This window comes from Triticum aestivum, chromosome 2A (genome assembly GCF_018294505.1).
Source record: "Triticum aestivum cultivar Chinese Spring chromosome 2A, IWGSC CS RefSeq v2.1, whole genome shotgun sequence".
NCBI classification, from domain to species: Eukaryota; Viridiplantae; Streptophyta; class Magnoliopsida; order Poales; family Poaceae; genus Triticum; species Triticum aestivum.
In genome coordinates, this window is record NC_057797.1 from 515708204 (window position 1) to 515729757 (window position 21554).

Genomic DNA, 21554 nt, shown 5'->3' on the forward strand with positions numbered 1-21554 from the left:
GCTGCACTGCATGCGCACGTCGGTTTCAGATTTCAGACGCGGTCGGAGGTCGCTATGCGCTGTGGCAAATGGCAGATGAAGCTGTCATGCGTGTGTGTGTCGGTGCGGGCGAATTTTTCAGGCTAATAAACTTGCTACTAATGCGCAGCTCAGCCACCTGCCGACCTCCAATGATGCTGTCTGTTTGCCACACGATCCTTAGTCTCAGTCGACCTGCTAATGCTAGGCTGTGACACTGGTCGTGTTCTTGCCCTTTGCACGGAGCTGAGCGTGCCGCGCTGCCAAATTCCGTTTCACACGTACGTACGTACGTGCGTTGGCCTGTCACTCTCCATCTCTAGCTCAAGAAATCATTGTACATTCCTCTTTTGCATGGCACCATCCTCAACCAAACATCAACACGTACGTGTACACAGCAATGCGGACACTGAGATGCATGCAGTTGTAGGGAAACTCTGCTTTTACAAGTAGACTCTGCTCGCCCGACGTACAGATTGCCAAATGAGAAACAAATTTGATACTCAGGGGTAAATAGAACAGCTTATAATACGATGTATAAAAAAGTAGTAGCATTATTCTGCACAGATTCAGAAAAAACAGGGTAAGGAAATTGGTGATAATTATACACTATCATATCATGATTGTTGCTACCCTACAAGATTTACTCCTGCAAATAATTAAGAGCGCTCGACGTCGCTCTCAGCGTCGCCCCGGCGAGACGACGTGCGTCCGCGTCACTCACACGTCAACGGTGCAGTAGGACGGCTGCGTGAACTTGAGCGTGACTGCCTGCTTGCCGCCCGCCGTGGCGCTCATGGCGAAGGCGCCGCCGGCGTTGCCGCCGCTGGCGGAGAGCAGCGCGGGGCAGTTGACGAAGATGTGGTAGCTGCCGGAGACCCAGCTGCCGACCTTCCACTTGACGCGGCCGTCCACCTTCACGTGCAGCAGCACGTACCCGGCGGCGATGTCCTGCTTCATGGCGTCCGCCACGTAGGGCGCCACCGGCACCGAGTCCCCGGACATCACCGGCGACCACACCGACTGGTCCTTGTGCCCCTGGTAGATCGCCGGCAGCGACACCGGCACCGTCACCGGCTCGTCGCGGTACGTGGTGAAGGCGTGCAGGGTCTTGTAGTAGATGCCCACCCGGTCGTTCGGGTTCCGGGACGCGATGGTCACCTGCGTCAGATATATACCAGAGCAAATACTGTTTCAGATACTCACTATGTAGTATGAAATGTACTTTATTTCGTGATGACAAAATTGGATATGCTTAGCTGACTACGATCCAGCTAGATTCCCTCATACTGATGTAGTGATGTTACTCTTCTAAGAGAAACATTCTCTCATACTCCTACTAGCTATCATGATTCACTAACTATAGTAGCTCTGCGATTTTAACAGTAGAACAAAAACAGAAACAGGACGCTAAACCAGTCGCTTTTACTAATTTTGTGCCTTGTTGCCTAATTGGGATCGAAGACCAAACTGTGAACTGTCCGAGATGAATGAAAACAAGAAGTTTGAGATGTGCAAACCTGGACGTCAAGGGAGAGAGCCGGATCGGCGAGGTCGATGGAGCGGAGCTGGATGTCCTGGAGGTAGAAGGAGGGCTTGGAGGGGTGCAGGGCGAGGTAGATGACGAGCGCGACGAAGCCGACGAGGACGGCGAGCGTGAGGATGCAGGCGGCGACGGAGCCGCAGCACCGCCGGAGGATCCAGTCGTGGTGAACCTTGCCCTTGCTCATGGTGACCTGATCTGATCAACTGGGCTCAGTCTCTGTGTGTACGAGTGAAGGGCTGCTAGCTGGGACTGTGGCCGTTTGCGATGTGTAGCATGTGGGTCGAAGGAAGGCTCGGAGTGAGTGGGAGTGGCTATAGGCTTACAAAAGTCCTAAATAGATTACACGCAGGAGGTGGTGTGGTGTGGTGTGGCGCATGTTTCAAAAGGTTGATTATCTTTTGGGGGTTAGGGGAGGGGGCGAGGTGGCGAAAGGTACAGCCCAACTGACGAAGATTCTTCTGCTTCTTCTTCCTGGGCCCCGTCGGCGGCATGGAGCTTACCTATCTATCTATCTGTTAATCCGAGATCGCTGCTCTGCGGCCTGCAGTGCGTGAGTCTGGTGTGCTTCTGGCGCTTGTGAATTGCGATTCACTCCGATCTCATCTCAGGTGGTCAAGTGCGTCAGATTCCTTCTCTTGTAGGACCTTTTACTATGAAGGTTGGTGTCTCCTGTTTAAAAAGAAAAATGAAGGTTGGTGTCTTGCATTGCATGTGCACGTACTCCTACTTCTGAGAACATGAGCTGACCTTATTTTGTGGTTGGCCTGTCAATCATTGACCTGTGCTAGCGGTGCTGAAATTTCATACTGCTATGAGTTAAGAAAAAAAGCAGAGCCGTTAAACACTGGTTAATTCTTCGCTCAAAGCCTAACTTGATCACTTGATCAGAGCGGCATGGATCCGGGGAGGGAGGCACGGTCGGTCGCACCTCGCACGCATGGCGGTGACTGGCCAGGCCTAGCTCGGCAACCAGCACAGCACCAGAGAAATCTCCTCCTATCCCTAGCTAGCTTCTCCCATCCCGCTGCAGCCTAGAGCACAGCGCGGCGCGCAATAATTTAGACCGAAGCGTCGTGCGAGTGCCCGATCTCTCATGGCCCGGCCGTTTGCCGATCCGGTCGACGCGCGTAGTGGGAGTGGGAAAGGTTGGTGGCGCGTACTAGTAGCATAGCACATAGCACGCGAGCGTGGACGACGGTTCCGACGTCGCCTCACGCAACAGGGCAAAAGGCCCCCGAATTGGCCCAAGCAAGCGCGCATGGCGCCGCGCAACGAACGTTCCGGCCGGGAGCGTGCGTCCGGCCGGTGCCCTTCATTCGTTATCTCCCTCCCACTCCCCCCACCGGCCGCCCTGTGCCCCATGCCACCATGTGCTCCAGTTAAATAAACATGTAGTCTTGTCGATCTCCTACCTAATCATTCATTCGAGTTGCATACTTGCATCGGAATTTAGAAGGATCGATCATTCATTCGAGTTGCGTCGGAATTTAGAAGGATGGATCGTGCTCGCTCCGTCACAAAATAAGCCTCGTCAATTTAGTACAACTTTAATTCACGTTCGTATTAAATCAACGATATTTATTTTGGGACGGAAGGAGTATATGTACACAACCTTCCTACAAAAGATGCCTTGCTCTGATCATCGTATCTTGTTCTTTTTTATTCATCTTTTCTTCGTTTCTGAATCACATGCTTCGATCGATTCGTAATGACGAATATACTAGCAAACCAACCTTTGGTTGGATGGTTAAAGGGACTGTGTCCGACGTTGCGTATTTAATGAAAGGAGACGTTTCCATGAATGATGAGGTGTCTATAGTGACTCCATAAATTTTAAGATGATATGTTGGATCAGTCTTTCGGATATGCTCAGAAGGGTAAGGTGTGTACGTGTGTGCGTTCATGTGTATGCATGTGTATACGAGCACTTGTGTCTGTACCGTGTTAAAAAAAACTGAATATACCAGCCACTCAAAAGCCGTGGTTAAGGGAAGAAATGAAAACATTCAGTAGTCCTGCTGGATAACGTTGTCGCGTAGTAGTGCGTGTGGTGGTGCCATGGTGCCGTATTATTTTTCTTTAGAATTTGGGCTTTCGGATAGAAAAGCGTTAAAGCAAAATTGTGGAAGCGCTTTGGGATCGCTTAGATCCATTTCCGAGTCACAAATGACTCGTGACTTTGTGAGAGGGGGTCTTTTTTCTCAGAAAGGGGGAGTTTGCTCGGTAAACATGCGCCGAAAAGAAGATATGAGCAAATTCCTCTTTCATCTCCATAGCAGTGTGGGGCAAAAGGCAGGCACCAAAAGGAAGCTGCATCAGGGTGGCTCTTTAACTTAATCTAGAAGTAACATTGCCACTTATTTTCCAAAATTTATGCAGACCGACCCTGAAGTTTGGGGTCACGGTTCGTGGCGCGCCTAATCACTCTAGAACAATCAGACAAAACGATTGCTTGGTTGTTAGAGCTGGAACTGAGCTGGGGTTACGGTTCGTGACCCTGGAGTAGTTTGTTAAGATTGTGCGTACAGTAGATGACAGGAAGACAACGCTAAATAGATACAACAATTCGTGCGTCACAGAATACAAGAGCTAGCATTCATGATGTACTACTACTCCCTTCATCCTAAATTACTTGTCGCATATCCATTTCTGCGGCAAATAATTCCGGACGGAGGAAGTACATGACTATAATACGGCTAATATTCATGAAAACATGGCCACAAGCCGCTATCTGAGTCCGACGAATCATTGCTTCCTGGATCATCATCGTGGTCACCAGGAGAACGAAGAAGAGAAGAACCAATCCAGACAAAGAAGTGCCACGAAATTCACCGACTTTGTCGACTACATCGTGTGCACGGTGAGCCACTATCAAAATACTTTTGCAGATCATCTATTCTAGGCCCTGGTTAGCTCATGAACATCAAGTATTGGTCAGAACTATCGCTGGCCCCGTGAAAGAAAAAAGAATATGAAGAAAGACTTCTATGTGAGGTAGAGCTCTTTGGAGCGTTAAGGGGCAGGTCTAGGTGCCAAAAGTTATAAGAGAACTAAAAAAATGTCTTGTATTTTTGTACAGAGGGAGTAAGTTTTAAGAGAAGGGCTAGAAATGCCCTTAGAACATCTCTAGCTCTTAAAAATTGAAAATATTACCCTTATCCCTAAAAGTTATAATTTTTAGGGGATTTTTTCATCTAGCAGATCGTCTAAAAAATATAGTCAATTCTTCCAAATGTTTGGTCAAACAATTGAAGCAAAATCATCATAAATTGAAAACAAACATAAACAATTCAAAAGTGTTATATCGTAACTGAACTACGAGCATAAATAAGTTTCATTCAATCCATCCGACAACTAAATATGACCATAGTTTGTGCCAAAAGGCACTGTAGCATCAAGACATATATTAATCCAAACTTCCCACAAAGCAACATCCTCCTCGCTCTTGTAATTGCATGACCTACTCCTCATTTTCAATGTTGGGTGTCCTCGACCTCCTCCGCCAACTTGACATTTCTCCTCATCTTCGAGGTATATGGCATTGACATGGCAATGTCGTCGAGGCCGAGTGCGTGGCTTGCATTCAATTGCTCCACAAAAATCGACTACATCATCATTCAATTGCTCACTACAAAAGCAAATAGAATCCCTTGCGATTAATGTCACATCATCCATCAATCCTTGAGAAAATTGCAAACCAAAAAGTAAAGGGGGGATTTTACCTTGCAGATATTTCCTCAAGCATGACGACCTTGCTCCTTGTCTCGTCTAAATCCGACTCCTCGGTGGCCTCCAGAGGTGGATGGGTGGTAGTGTGGTTGTAGAAGGCCGAGGAGGAGTCGTCCGCTCCATGGGACACCAAGGAGGAAGCTCCAGGTGACCACATCCTTCTGTTTCTTTGTCGCGGACGCCATGTTGTCTATCGCCTTGGCCGACGGTTGGCAGTCCCTAATAGGCACTTTGATTCCCCGAAGAGGAAGGGCGAAGTTGTGTAGTAGCAAAAGGTTTTTTTCCCTTAGTTACAGACCAAGGTTTATCGAATCAATAGGAGACACCACATGGACAAGATAAACGGTACCTGCACACACACAAACAAATGTTTGCACCCAGCGACAACATGGGTTTGTCAATCCCTACGTTCTCGCCAATTGCAATGATTAAATCTGATAGTGATAGATATTTAAAATAAAAAGGAAAATAAAAGTAAATAAATTGCAGCAGATATTTTTAGGGTTTTAGCACATATAAAGTGAATTTACTCGGGGGCCATAGGTTTAGTAGAGGCATCTCTCTCATAAGCATAGCAACAGTGGGTAATAAATTACCGTTGGGCAATTGATATAATAACGCATAGTTAAAGTGATTCTTCATGGCATGATTAATATATAGGCATTATGTCCGAGACAAGTAGACCGATATCCATCTATATCTACTACTATTACTCTAACCCTCGACTGCTATCCAACATGCATCTTAAGCCATTTTTTTGTTAAGGTATTAAGTTGATAACAAACAGAGTAATGCTTGGAGCATGATGAGATAATGTAGACAAAGTAAGACCAAATAATATGTTCAAACCCTGTCATTTTACCCTTAATAGCAACAATACAAATATATGCCTTACAACTCCTCTTACCACAGAGTAAGGACACCGCAAGATTGAACCTACTACCAAACACCTCTCCCACTGAAGACAAATCAACCTAATTTTCCAAAAGAGATAGATAGATCGGAGAGAAATAAAAGGCTATAAAATCACGCATAATAAATCTCAGAAAAGACTCAGTTGATTTTAATGAATAATCTGGTCATAAACTCATAATTCATTGGATCCCATCAAACACAACGCAAAAGTTTACATCAGACTGATCTCAAACGAGATTGTCGTATTGAAGAGAGAGAGAGAGAGAGCCATCTAGCTACTGCTATGGACCCGTAGATCCTATAGGAACTACTCACACATCATCATGGAGGCAACAAGGTCAATGAAGATTGCCTCCACAATGGTTTCTTCCTCCGGTAGAGTACCAAAAAAGGCCTCCAGATGGGATCGCAGAAGAACGGAGTTCTGCGGCAGTGGAATAATTGTTTCGGGGCCTCTCCTGAGGGTTTCTGAATGTATGAGAATTTATAGCATTGGAATTAGATCAATCGGAGCCAAAGGGGGGCAATAAGGCACCTGGGCACACCTACCCTCCTGTTGGAAATATACCCTAGAGGCAATAATAAATTGGTTATTATCATATTTCCCTGTTCATGATAATTGTTTATTATCCATGCTATAATTGTATTGATTGGTACATGTCTGGGTACATAGACAACATGTCCCTAGTGAGCCTCTACCGGACTAGCTCGTTGATCAAAGATGGCTATGGTTTCCTAGTCATAGACATGAGTTGCCATTTGATAACGGGATCACATCATTAGGAGAATGATGTGATGGACAAGACCCAAACTATGAACATAGCATATGATCGTGTCAAGTTTATTGCTATCGTTTTCTGCATGTCAAGTATATGTTCCTATGGCCATGAGATCATGGAACTCACTGACACCGGAGGAGTACCTTGTGTGTACCAAACGTCGCAACATAACTGGGTGAATATAAAGGTGCTCTACAGGTTCTCCGAGGGTGTCTGTTGAGTTGGCATGGATCAAGACTGGGATTTGTCACTCCGTATGACGGAGAGGTATCTCAGGGCCCAATCGGTAATACAATATCACAATGAGCTTGCAATCAATGTGATTAATGAGTTAGTCATGGGATCTTGTATTACAGAACGAGTAAAAAGACTTGCCGGTAACGAGATTGAACTAGGTATGGAGATACCGATGATCGAATCTCGGGCAGGTAACATACCGATAGACAAAGGGAACTATATACGGGATTAGTTGAATCCTTGACATCGAGGTTCGACCGATAAGATCTTCATAGAATATGTAGGAACCTATATGGATATCGAGGCCCCGCTATTGGTTATTGACCGTAGAGGTGTCTCGGTCATGTCTGCATAGTTCTCGAACCCGCAGGGTCTACACAGTTAACGTTTGGTGATGATATAAGTATAGTTGAGTCATTATGGTGGTTACCGAAGGTTGTTCGGATTCCCGAATGAGATCCCGGACGTGACGAGGAACTCCGGAATGGTCCGGAGGTGAATATTGATATATTGGACGAAGGGTATTGGAGTCCGTAATTGTTCTGGGGGTACCGGGTGACGACCAGCATGACCGAAAGGGGTTTTGGGGGGCCTCGGCAAGTGTTTGGGGGGGGGGGCTCATGGGCCAAGGGGAGGGGGCAAACCAGCCCACTAAGGGGCTGAGCGCCCCCCTCGCCCTTTCCTACGTAACTATAAGGGATGGCGGAGCCCCCCTAGGGCAGCCATCCCCCTTCCCTTGGGGACCAAGGCTCCCGGGGGTGGGAGGCGCCCAAAACCCATCTAGGGTTTCCCCCTGTGGCCACCGCCCCCCTAGATGGGATCTAGGGTGCCCCCTCCTCCTCCCTCCCCCTATATATAGAGAGGTAGAGAGAGGGCAGCCGCACCCTTGAGCACATTGATAACCCACAAGTATAGGGGATCACAATAGTTTTCGAGGGTAGAGTATTGAACCCAAATTTATTGATTCGACACAAGGGGAGACAAAGAATATTTGCAAGTATTAGTAGCTGAGTTGTCAATTCAATCACACCTGGAGATCAATTACCTACAACAAAGTGATCAGTAGCAAAGTAGTATGATAGTTTTGATAGTAGTAGCAACAACAATAGTAGTGGTAACAGTGATAGCAATGATTTTGTAGCAAGTGCAATAGTAACAGTAGCAGTAGTAACTTAGCAGGAACAATATGAGAGAAATTCGTAGGCATTGGATCGGTGAATTCATTGGATGATATTCATCATATAACAGTCATAACCTAGGGCGATACTGCACTAGCTCCAGTTCATAAATATAATGTAGGCATGTATTCCGTAAATAGTCATACGTGCTTATGGAAAGAACTTGCATGACATCTTTTGTCCTACCCTCCCGTGGCAGTGGGGTCCTATTGGAAACTAAGGGATATTAAGGCCTCCTTTTAATAGAGAACCGGAACAAAGCATTAACACGTAGTGAATACATGAACTCCTCAAATTATGGTCATCACCGGAAAGTATCTCGACTTCTGTCACTCCGGGGTTTACGGATCATAACATGTAATAGGTGACTATAATGTGCAAGATTGGATCTAGAACATAGATATAATGGTGATAACATGAATGATTCAGATCTGAAATCATGGCACCCAGGCCCAAAGTGACAAGCATTAAGCATGGCAAAGTCATAGCAACATCAATCTCAGAACATAATGGATACTAGGGATCAAGCCCTAACAAAATAACTCGATTACATGATGAATCTCATCCAACTCCTCACCGACCAGCGAGCCTACAAAGGAATTACTCACTCCCGGTGGGGAGCATCATGGAATTGGTGATGGAGAAGGGTTGGTGATGATGAAGATCGAAGATCCCCCTCTCTGGAGCTCCAAACGGACTCCAGATCTGGCCTCCCGATGAAGAATAGGAGGTGGCGGCGGCTCCATCTCGTGAAACACAATAATTCTTTCTCTCTTCTTTTTTCTTCGAATATGCGATTTTATAGTATCAGGGTTGAGGTCTGAGGGGCCACCAGGTGGGGACAACCCACCTGGGTGCGCTAGGAGGGGGCGCGCCCTGGTGGGTTGTGCCCACCTAGGTGCCCCCTCCGATGGTTCTTGGCTCCAGAAATTCTCTTTTATTATACAAAAAATTCTCGCAAAGTTTCGTTCCCATCCGAGAACTTTTATTTCTGCACAAAAAACAACACCATGGTAGTTCTGCTAAAAACAGGGTCAGTCCAGGTTAGTTTCATTCAAATCATGCAAATTAGAGTCCAAAACAAGAGGAAAAGCGTTAGGAAAAGTAGATACGACGGAGACATATCACACATCTCATACGCCACTGCTCCCGGGGCTGGGAGGCGCTCAAGAGGGCAGCCGCACCCTTGAGCACATCTCATACGCCAGGATGCTGCCTCTCCTCTTCCTCGTAGCCCTCTTCCTCTTCGTAGTACTTAGCGAAGCTCTGCTAAGATTCCACCACCACCGCCACCACACCATCGTGCTACCGGAGGAATCGAGCTACTACTTCAACATCGCTCGCTGGATCGAGGAGGTGAAGGCATCATCAAGTCGTATGTGTGTTGAACGCGGAGGTGCCATCCGTTTGGCACTTGGATCGAAGTTCGCGGGACGGATCGTGATTGGATCGTGAAGGCGTTTGACTACATCAACCGCGTTTCTTAACGCTTTCGCTTAGCGATCTACAAGGGTATGTAGATCCAATCTCTCCTCTCGTAGATGGTCATCTCCTAGATTGGATCTTGGTGAGCGTAAGATTTTTTTCCCATGCAATGTTCCCCAACAGTGGCATCATGAGCAAGGTTTATGCGTAGATGACATCACGAGTAGAAGACAAAGGCGTTTGTGGGCGTTGATATTCAGATTGCTTCCTTCCTTTGTCTTATTTTGATTCATCGGTATTGTGGGATGAAGCGGCCCGGACCAACCTTACATGTCCACGTACATGAGACCGGTTCCATCGACAAACATGCAACTTGATTGCATAAAGATGGCTGGCGGGTGTCTGTCTCTCCCACCTTAGTTGAATCAGATTCGATGAAGGCGGTCCTTGTATAAGTTTGAATAGCAATTTGCATATCACCGTTGTGGCTTTGCATAGGTAAGAATCATCCTTGCTAGATACCCATAGCATGTTGGAAATATGCCCTAGAGGCAATAATAAATTGGTTATTATTATATTTCCTTGTTCATGATAATTGGTTTTTATCCATGCTAGAATTGTATTGATAGGAAACTCAGATACATGTGTGGATACATAGACAACACCATATCCCTAGTAAGCCTCTAGTTGACTAGCTCGTTGATCAATAGATGGTTACGGTTTCCTGACCATGGATATTGGATGTCATTGATAACGGGATCACATCATTAGAAGAATGATGTGATGGACAAGACCCAATCCTAAGCATAGCACAAGATCGTGTAGTTCGCATGCTAAAGCTTTTCTAATGTCAAGTATCATTTCCTTAGACCATGAGATTGTGCAACTACCGGATACCGTAGGAGTGCTTTGGGTGTGCCAAACGTCACAACGTAACTGGGTGGCTATAAAGGTACACTACAGGTATCTCCGAAAGTGTCTGTTGGGTTGGCACGAATCGAGACTGGGATTTGTCACTCCGTGTAAACGGAGAGGTATCTCTAGGCCCACTCGGTAGGACATCATCATAATGTGCACAATGTGATCAAGGAGTTGATCACGGGATGATGTGTTACGGAACGAGTAAAAGAGACTTGCCGGTAACGAGATTGAACAAGGTATCAGGATACCGACGATCGAATCTCGGGCAAGTACAATACCGCTAGACAAAGGGAATTGTATACGTGATTGATCGAATCCTCGACATCGTGGTTCATCCGATGAGATCATCGTGGAACATGTGGGAACTGAAGGAAATATGCCCTAGAGGCAATAATAAAGTTATTATTTATTTCCTTACATATCATGATAAAAGTTTATTATTCATGCTAAAATTGTATTAACCGGAAACATAATACATGTGTGAATACATAGACAAACAGAGTGTCACTAGTATGCCTCTACTAGACTAGCTTGTTAATCAAAGATGGTTATGTTTCCTAACCATGGACAAAGAGTTGTCATTTGATTAACAGGATCACATCATTAGATGAATGATCTGATTGACATGACCCATTCCATTAGCTTAGCACCCGATCGTTTAGTATGTTGCTATTGCTTTCTTCATGACTTATACATGTTCCTATGACTATGAGATTATGCAACTCCCGTTTGCCGGAGGAACACTTTGTGTGCTACCAAACGTCACAACGTAACTGGGTGATTATAAAGGAGCTCTACAGGTGTCTCCAAAGGTACATGTTGGGTTGGCGTATTTCGAGATTAGGATTTGTCACTCCGATTGTCGGAGAGGTATCTCTGGGCCCTCTCGGTAATGCACATCACATAAGCCTTGCAAGCATTGCAACTAATGAGTTAGTTGTGAGATGATGTATTACGGAACGAGTAAAGAGACTTGCCGGTAACGAGATTGAACTAGGTATTGAGATACCGACGATCGAATCTCGGGCAAGTAACATACCGATGACAAAGGGAACAACGTATGTTGTTATGCGGTCTGACCGATAAAGATCTTCGTAGAATATGTAGGAGCCAATATGAGCATCCAGGTTCCGCTATTGGTTATTGACCGGAGACGTGTCTCGGTCATGTCTACATTGTTCTCGAACCCGTAGGGTCCGCACGCTTAAGGTTTCGATGACAGTTATATTATGAGTTTATGAGTTTTGATGTACCGAAGTTAGTTCGGAGTCCCGGATGTGATCACGGACATGACGAGGAGTCTCGAAATGGTCGAGACATAAAGATTGATATATTGGACGGCTATATTCGGACACCGGAAGTGTTCCGGGTGATTTCGGAGAAAACCGGAGAGCCGGAGGGTTACCGGAACCCCCCCCCCCGGGAGAAGTAATGGGCCATATGGGCCTTAGTGGAAAGAGAGAGGGGCAGCCAAAGGTGGGCCACGCGCCTCCTCCCCCTGGTCCGAATTGGACTAGGAGAGGGGGGGCGGCGCCCCCCTTTCCCTCTCCCTCCCCACTTCTTTCCCCCTCCTAGTAGGAGTCCTACTCCTACTAGGAGGAGGACTCCTCCTTGGCGCGCCTATAGGGCCGGCCGGCCTTCTCCCCTTGCTTCTTTATATACGGGGCAGGGGGCACCCCTTGACACACAAGTTGATCCACGTGATCATATTCTTAGCCGTGTGCGGTGCCCCCTTCCACCATAGTCCTCGATAATATTGTAGCGGTGCTTAGGTGAAGCCCTGCGACGGTAGTGCATCAAGATCGTCACCACGCCGTTGTGCTGACGGAACTCTTCCCCGACACTTTGCTGGATCGGAGTCCGGGGATCGTCATCGAGCTGAACGTGTGCTAGAACTCGGAGGTGCCGTAGTTTCGGTGCTTGATCGGTCGGGCCGTGGAGACGTACGACTACATCAACCAAACGCTTCCGTTGTCGATCTACAAGGGTACGTAGATCACACTCTCCCCTCTTGTTGCTATGCATCACCATGATCTTGCGTGTGCATAGGAATTTTTTTTGAAATTACTACGTTCCCCAACAGTGGCATCCGAGCCTAGGTTTTATATGTTGATGTTATATGCACGAGTAGAACACAAGTGAGTTGTGGGCGATATAAGTCATACTGCTTACCAGCATGTCATACTTTGGTTCGGCGGTATTGTTGGACGAAGCGGCCCGGACCGACATTACGCGTACGCTTACGCGAGACCGGTTCTCCCGACGTGCTTTGCACATAGGTGGCTTGCGGGTGACAGTTTCTCCAACTTTAGTTGAACCGAGTGTGGCTACGCCCGGTCCTTGCGAAGGTTAAAACAGCACCAACTTGACAAACTATCGTTGTGGTTTTGATGCGTAGGTAAGATTGGTTCTTGCTTAAGCCCGTAGCAGCCACGTAAAACTTGCAACAACAAAGTAGAGGACGTCTAACTTGTTTTTGCAGGGCATGTTGTGATGTGATATGGTCAAGACATGATGCTAAATTTTATTGTATGAGATGATCATGTTTTGTAACCGAGTTATCGGCAACTGGCAGGAGCCATATGGTTGTCGCTTTATTGTATGCAATGCAATCGCCCTGTAATGCTTTACTTTATCACTAAGCGGTAGCGATAGTCGTAGAAGCATAAGATTGGCGAGACGACAATGATGCTACGATGGAGATCAAGGTGTCGCGCCGGTGACGATGGTGATCACGATGGTGCTTCAAGGATGGAGATCACAAGCACAAGATGATGATGGCCATATCATATCACTTATATTGATTGCATGTGATGTTTATCTTTTATGCATCTTATCTTGCTTTGATTGACGGTAGCATTATAAGATGATCTCTCACTAAATTTCAAGATAAAAGTGTTCTCCCTGAGTATGCACCGTTGCCAAAGTTCGTCGTGCCCAGACACCACGTGATGATCGGGTGTGATAAGCTCTACGTCCATCTACAACGGGTGCAAGCCAGTTTTGCACACGCAGAATACTCAGGTTAAACTTGACGAGCCTAGCATATGCAGATATGGCCTCGGAACACTGAGATCGAAAGATCGAGCGTGAATCATATAGTAGATATGATCAACATAGCGATGTTCACCATTGAAAACTACTCCATTTCACGTGATGATCGGTTATGGTTTAGTTGATTTGGATCACGTGATCACTTAGATGATTAGAGGGATGTCTATCTAAGTGGGAGTTCTTGAGTAATATGATTAATTGAACTTAAATTTATCATGAACTTAGTCCCTGATAGTATCTTGCTTGTTTATGTTAATTGTAGATAAATGGCCCGTGCTGTTGTTCCGTTAAATTTTAATGCGTTCCTTGAGAAAGCAAAGTTGAAAGATGATGGTAGCAATTACACGGACTGGGTCCGTAACTTGAGGATTATCCTCATTGCTGCACAGAAGAATTACGTCCTGGAAGCACCGCTGGGTGCCAGGCCTGCTGCTGGAGCAACACCAGATGTTATGAACGTCTGGCAGAGCAAAGCTGATGACTACTCGATAGTTCAGTGTGCCATGCTTTACGGCTTAGAATCGGGACTTCAACGACGTTTTGAACGTCATGGAGCATATGAGATGTTCCAGGAGTTGAAGTTAATATTTCAAGCAAATGCCCGGATTGAGAGATATGAAGTCTCCAATAAGTTCTATAGCTGCAAGATGGAGGAGAACAGTTCTGTCAGTGAGCATATACTCAAAATGTCTGGGTATAATAATCACTTGATTCAGATGGGAGTTAATCTTCCAGATGATTGCGTCATTGACAGAATTCTCCAATCACTGCCACCAAGCTACAAGAGCTTTGTGATGAACTATAATATGCAAGGGATGAATAAGACTATTCCCGAGCTCTTCGCAATGCTGAAAGCTGCGGAGGTAGAAATCAAGAAGGAGCATCAAGTGTTGATGGTCAACAAGACCACTAGTTTCAAGAAAAAGGGCAAAGGGAAGAAGAAGGGGAACTTCAAGAAGAAAAGCAAGCAAGTTGCTGATCAGGAGAAGAAACCCAAGTCTGGACCTAAGCCTGAAACTGAGTGCTTCTACTGCAAGCAGACTGGTCACTGGAAGCGGAACTGCCCCAAGTATTTGGCGGATAAGAAGGATGGCAAGGTGAACAAAGGTATATGTGATATACATGTTATTGATGTGTACCTTACTAGAGCTCGCAGTAGCACCTGGGTATTTGATACTGGTTCTGTTGCTAATATTTGCAACTCGAAACAGGGACTACGGATTAAGCGAACACTGGCAAAGGACGAGGTGACGATGCGCGTGGGAAATGGTTCTAAAGTCGATGTGATCGCGGTCGGCACGCTACCTCTACATCTACCTTCGGGATTAATATTAGACCTAAATAATTGTTATTTGGTGCCAGCGTTGAGCATGAACATTATATCTGGATCTTGTTTAATGCGAGACGGTTATTCATTTAAATCAGAGAATAATGGTTGTTCTATTTATATGAGTAATATCTTTTATGGTCATGCACCTTTGAAGAGTGGTCTATTTTTGATGAATCTCGATAGTAGTAACACACATATTCATAATGTTGAAGCCAAAAGATGCAGAGTTGATAATGATAGTGCAACTTATTTGTGGCACTGCCGTTTAGGTCATATCGGTGTAAAGCGCATGAAGAAACTCCATACCGATGGACTTTTGGAACCTCTTGATTATGAATCACTTGGTACTTGCGAACCGTGCCTTATGGGCAAGATGACTAAAACACCGTTCTCCGGTACAATGGAGAGAGCAACAGATTTGTTGGAAATCATACATACAGATGTATGTGGTCCGATGAATGTTGAGGCTCGTGGCGGATATCGTTATTTTCTCACCTTCACAGATGATTTAAGCAGATATGGGTATATCTACTTAATGAAGCATAAGTCTGAAACATTTGAAAAGTTCAAAGAATTTCAGAGTGAAGTTGAAAATCATCGTAACAAGAAAATAAAGTTTCTGCGATCTGATCGTGGAGGAGAATATTTGAGTTACGAGTTTGGTCTACATCTGAAACAATGCGGAATAGTTTCGCAACTCACGCCACCCGGAACACCTCAGCGTAATGGTGTGTCCGAACGTCGTAATCGTACTTTACTTGATATGGTGCGATCTATGATGTCCCTTACAAATTTACCGCTATCATTTTGGGGTTATGCTTTAGAGACGGCCGCATTCACGTTAAATAGGGCACCATCAAAATCCGTTGAGACGACACCTTATGAACTATGGTTTGGCAAGAAACCAAAGTTGTCGTTTCTTAAAGTTTGGGGCTGCGATGCTTATGTGAAAAAGCTTCAACCTGATAAGCTCGAACCCAAATCGGAGAAATGTGTCTTCATAGGATACCCAAAGGAGACTGTTGGGTACACCTTCTATCACAGATCCGAAGGCAAGACATTCGTTGCTAAGAATGGATCCTTTCTAGAGAAGGAGTTTCTCTCGAAAGAAGTGAGTGGGAGGAAAGTAGAACTTGACGAGGTAACTGTACCTGCTCCCTTATTGGAAAGTAGTACATCACAGAAACCTGTTTCTGCGACACCTACACCAATTAGTGAGGAAGCTAATGATAATGATCATGAAACTTCAGAACAAGATACTACTGAACCTCGTAGATCAACCAGAGTAAGATCCGCGCCAGAGTGGTACGGTAATCCTGTTCTGGAAGTCATGCTACTAGATCATGATGAACCTACGAACTATGAAGAAGCGATGGTGAGCCCAGATTCCGAAAAATGGCTTGAAGCCATGAAATCTGAGATGGGATCCATGTATGAGAACAAAGTATGGACTTTGGTTGACTTGCCCGATGATCGGCAAGCAATTGAGAATAAATGGATCTTCAAGAAGAAGACTGACGCTGACGGTAATATTACTGTCTACAAAGCTCGACTTGTCGCAAAAGGTTTTCGACAAGTTCAAGGGGTTGACTACGATGAGACCTTCTCACCCGTAGCGATGCTTAAGTCTGTCCGAATCATGTTAGCAATTGCCGCATTTTATGATTATGAAATTTGGCAGATGGATGTCAAAACTGCATTCCTGAATGGATTTCTGGAAGAAGAGTTGTATATGATGCAACCGGAAGGTTTTGTCGATCCAAAGGGAGCTAACAAAGTGTGCAAGCTCCAGCGATCCATTTATGGACTGGTGCAAGCCTCTCGGAGTTGGAATAAACGCTTTGATAGTGTGATCAAAGCATTTGGTTTTATACAGACCTTTGGAGAAGCCTGTATTTACAAGAAAGTGAGTGGGAGCTCTGTAGCATTTCTGATATTATATGTGGATGACATATTACTGATTGGAAATGATATAGAATTTCTGGATAGCATAAAGGGATACTTGAATAAGAGTTTTTCAATGAAAGACCTCGGTGAAGCTGCTTACATATTAGGCATAAAGATCTATAGAGATAGATCAAGACGCTTAATTGGACTTTCACAAAGCACATACCTTGACAAGATTTTGAAGAAGTTCAAAATGGATCAAGCAAAGAAAGGGTTCTTGCCTGTGTTACAAGGTGTGAAGTTGAGTCAGACTCAATGCCCGACCACTGCAGAAGATAGAGAGAAAATGAAAGATGTTCCCTATGCGTCAGCCATAGGCTCTATCATGTATGCAATGCTGTGTACCAGACCTGATGTGTGCCTTGCTATAAGTCTAGCAGGGAGGTACCAAAGTAATCCAGGAGTGGATCACTGGACAGCGGTCAAGAACATCCTGAAGTACCTGAAAAGGACTAAGGATATGTTTCTCGTATATGGAGGTGACAAAGAGCTCATCGTAAACGGTTACGTTGATGCAAGCTTTGACACTGATCCGGACGATTCTAAATCGCAAACCGGATACGTGTTTACATTAAACGGTGGAGCTGTCAGTTGGTGCAGTTCTAAACAGAGCGTCGTGGCGGGATCTACGTGTGAAGCGGAATACATAGCTGCTTCGGAAGCAGCGAATGAAGGAGTCTGGATGAAGGAGTTCATATCCGATCTAGGTGTCATACCTAGTGCATCGGGTCCAATGAAAATCTTTTGTGACAATACTGGTGCAATTGCCTTGGCAAAGGAATCCAGATTTCACAAGAGAACCAAGCACATCAAGAGACGCTTCAATTCCATCCGGGATCTAGTCCAGGTGGGAGACATAGAGATTTGCAAGATACATACGGATCTGAATGTAGCAGACCCGTTGACTAAGCCTCTTCCACGAGCAAAACATGATCAGCACCAAGGCTCCATGGGTGTTAGAATCATTACTGTGTAATCTAGATTATTGACTCTAGTGCAAGTGGGAGACTGAAGGAAATATGCCCTAGAGGCAATAATAAAGTTATTATTTATTTCCTTATATATCATGATAAAAGTTTATTATTCATGCTAGAATTGTATTAACCGGAAACATAATACATGTGTGAATACATAGACAAACAGAGTGTCACTAGTATGCCTCTACTAGACTAGCTTGTTAATCAAAGATGGTTATGTTTCCTAACCATGGACAAAGAGTTGTCATTTGATTAACAGGATCACATCATTAGATGAATGATCTGATTGACATGACCCATTCCATTAGCTTAGCACCCGATCGTTTAGTATGTTGCTATTGCTTTCTTCATGACTTATACATGTTCCTATGACTATGAGATTATGCAACTCCCGTTTGCCGGAGGAACACTTTGTGTGCTACCAAACGTCACAACGTAACTGGGTGATTATAAAGGAGCTCTACAGGTGTCTCCAAAGGTACATGTTGGGTTGGCGTATTTCGAGATTAGGATTTGTCACTCCGATTGTCGGAGAGGTATCTCTGGGCCCTCTCGGTAATGCACATCACATAAGCCTTGCAAGCATTGCAACTAATGAGTTAGTTGTGAGATGATGTATTACGGAACGAGTAAAGAGACTTGCCGGTAACGAGATTGAACTAGGTATTGGATACCGACGATCGAATCTCGGGCAAGTAACATACCGATGACAAAGGGAACAACGTATGTTGTTATGCGGTCTGACCGATAAAGATCTTCGTAGAATATGTAGGAGCCAATATGAGCATCCAGGTTCCGCTATTGGTTATTGACCGGAGACGTGTCTCGGTCATGTCTACATTGTTCTCGAACCCGTAGGGTCCGCACGCTTAAGGTTTCGATGACAGTTATATTATGAGTTTATGAGTTTTGATGTACCGAAGTTAGTTCGGAGTCCCGGATGTGATCACGGACATGACGAGGAGTCTCGAAATGGTCGAGACATAAAGATTGATATATTGGACGGCTATATTCGGACACCGGAAGTGTTCCGGGTGATTTCGGAGAAAACCGGAGAGCCGGAGGGTTACCGGACCCCCCGGGAGAAGTAATGGGCCATATGGGCCTTAGTGGAAAGAGAGAGGGGCAGCCAAAGGTGGGCCGCGCGCCTCCTCCCCCCTGGTCCGAATTGGACTAGGAGAGGGGGGGCGGCGCCCCCCTTTCCCTCTCCCTCCCCACTTCTTTCCCCCTCCTAGTAGGAGTCCTACTCCTACTAGGAGGAGGACTCCTCCTTGGCGCGCCTATAGGGACGGCCAGCCTCCTCCCCTTGCTCCTTTATATACGGGGGCAGGGGGCACCCCTAGACACACAAGTTGATCCACGTGATCATATTCTTAGCCGTGTGCGGTGCCCCCTTCCACCATAGTCCTCGATAATATTGTAGCGGTGCTTAGGCGAAGCCCTGCGACGGTAGTGCATCAAGATCGTCACCACGCTGTCGTGCTGACGGAACTCTTCCCCGACACTTTGCTGGATCGGAGTCCGGGGATCGTCATCGAGCTGAACGTGTGCTAGAACTCGGAGGTGCCGTAGTTTCGGTGCTTGATCGGTCGGGCCGTGGAGACGTACGACTACATCAACCAAACGCTTCCGTTGTCGATCTACAAGGGTACGTAGATCACACTCTCCCCTCTCGTTGCTATGCATCACCATGATCTTGCGTGTGCGTAGGATATTTTTTTTGAAATTACTACGTTCCCCAACAGGAACCAACATGGGTATCCAGATCCCACTGTTGGTTATTGACCGGAGAACGTCTCGGTCATGTCTGCATGGTTCCCGAACCCGTAGGGTCTACACACTTAAGGTTCAATGACGCTAGGGTTATAAAGGAAGTTTGTATGTGGTTACTGAATGTTGTTCGGAGTCCCGGATGAGATCCCGGACATCACGAGGAGTTCCGGAATGGTCCGGAGGTAAAGATTTATATATGGGAAGTCCTGTTTTGGTCACCGGAAAAGTTTCGGGTTTTATCGGTAACGTACCGGGACCACCAGGAGGGTCCCGGGGGTCCACCAAGTGGGGCCACAAGCCCCAGAGGGCTGCATGGGCCAAGTGTGGGAGGGGACCAGCCCCAGGTGGGTTGATGCGCCCCCCCACAAGGGCCCAAGGCGCCTAAGGGGAGGAGGGGGGGGGCAAACCCTAAGGGCAGATGGGCCTTAGGGCCCATGCCTGGTGCGCCTCCCTCTCCCCTGCACCTGGCCGCCACCCAGATGGGATCTGGGGGCTGCCGCCACCCCTAGGGAGGGAACCCTAGGTGGGGGCGCAGCCCCTCCCCTTCCCCTATATATACTTGAGGTTTGGGCTGCCCAAGACACACGAGTTCCTCTCCTTGGCGCAGCCCTACCCCTCTCCCTCCTCGTCTCTTGCGGTGCTTGGCGAAGCCCTGCTGGAGTACCACGCTCCTCCACCACCACCACGCCGTTGTGCTGCTGCTGGATGGAGTCTTCCTCAACCTCTCCCTCTCTCCTTGCTGGATCAAGGCATGGGAGACGTCACCAGGCTGTACGTGTGTTGAACGCGGAGGTGCCGTCCGTTCGGCACTAGGATCTCCGGTGATTTGGATCACGACGAGTACGACTCCTTCAACCCCATTCTCTTGAACGCTTCCGCTTAGCAATCTACAAGGGTATGTAGATGCACTCTCCTTCCCCTCGTTGTTGGTTTCTCCATAGATAGATCTTGGTGACACGTAGGAAAATTTTGAATTTTTGCTACGTTCCCCAACAGTGGCATCATGAGCTAGGTCTATTGCGTAGATTCTATGCACGAGTAGAACACAAAGTAGTTGTGGGCGTTGATTTTGTTCAATATGCTTACCGTTACTAGTCCAATCTTGTTTCGACGGTATTGTGGGATGAAGCTGCCCGGACCGACCTTACACGTACTCTTACGTGAGACAGGTTCCACCGACTGACATGCACTAGTTGCATAAGGTGGCTAGCGGGTGCCAGTTTCTCCCACTTTAGTCGGAACGGATTCGATGAAAAGGGTCCTTATGAAGGGTAAATAGCAATTGGCATATCTCGTTGTGGTTTTGCATAGGTAAGAAATGTTCTTGCTAGAAACCCATAGCAGCCATGTAAAACATGCAAACAACAATTAGAGGACGTCTAACTTGTTTTTGCAGGGTATGCTATGTGATGTGATATGGCCAAGAAGAATGTGATGAATGATATGTGATGTATGAGATTGATCATGTTCTTGTAATAGGAATCACGACTTGCATGTCGATGAGTATGACAACCGACAGGAGCCATAGGAGTTGTCTTTATTTATTGTATGACCTGTGTGTCATTGAACAACGCCATGTAATTACTTTACTTTATTGCTAACCGATAGCCATAGTAGTAGAAGTAATAAGTTGGCAAGACAACTTCATGGAGACACGATGATGGAGATCATGGTGTCATGCCGGTGACAAGATGATCATGGAGCCCCAAGATGGAGATCAAAGGA

General features: G+C 46.2%; 1 protein-coding gene across 1 annotated transcript; it reads right to left on the minus strand.

The window, feature by feature from the left end:
- Positions 1–528: 528 nt before the first annotated feature.
- LOC123189180 (NDR1/HIN1-like protein 12) lies at positions 529–1981 on the minus strand. Its single transcript, XM_044601523.1, has 2 exons — positions 1539–1981; positions 529–1179 (listed from the first exon to the last, which is right to left on the minus strand). The coding sequence occupies exons 1-2, from the start codon at positions 1746–1748 to the stop codon at positions 739–741; spliced, it is 651 nt and encodes a 216-aa protein (XP_044457458.1). The 5' UTR covers positions 1749–1981; the 3' UTR covers positions 529–738.
- Between the last annotated feature and the right edge of the window lie 19573 nt (positions 1982–21554).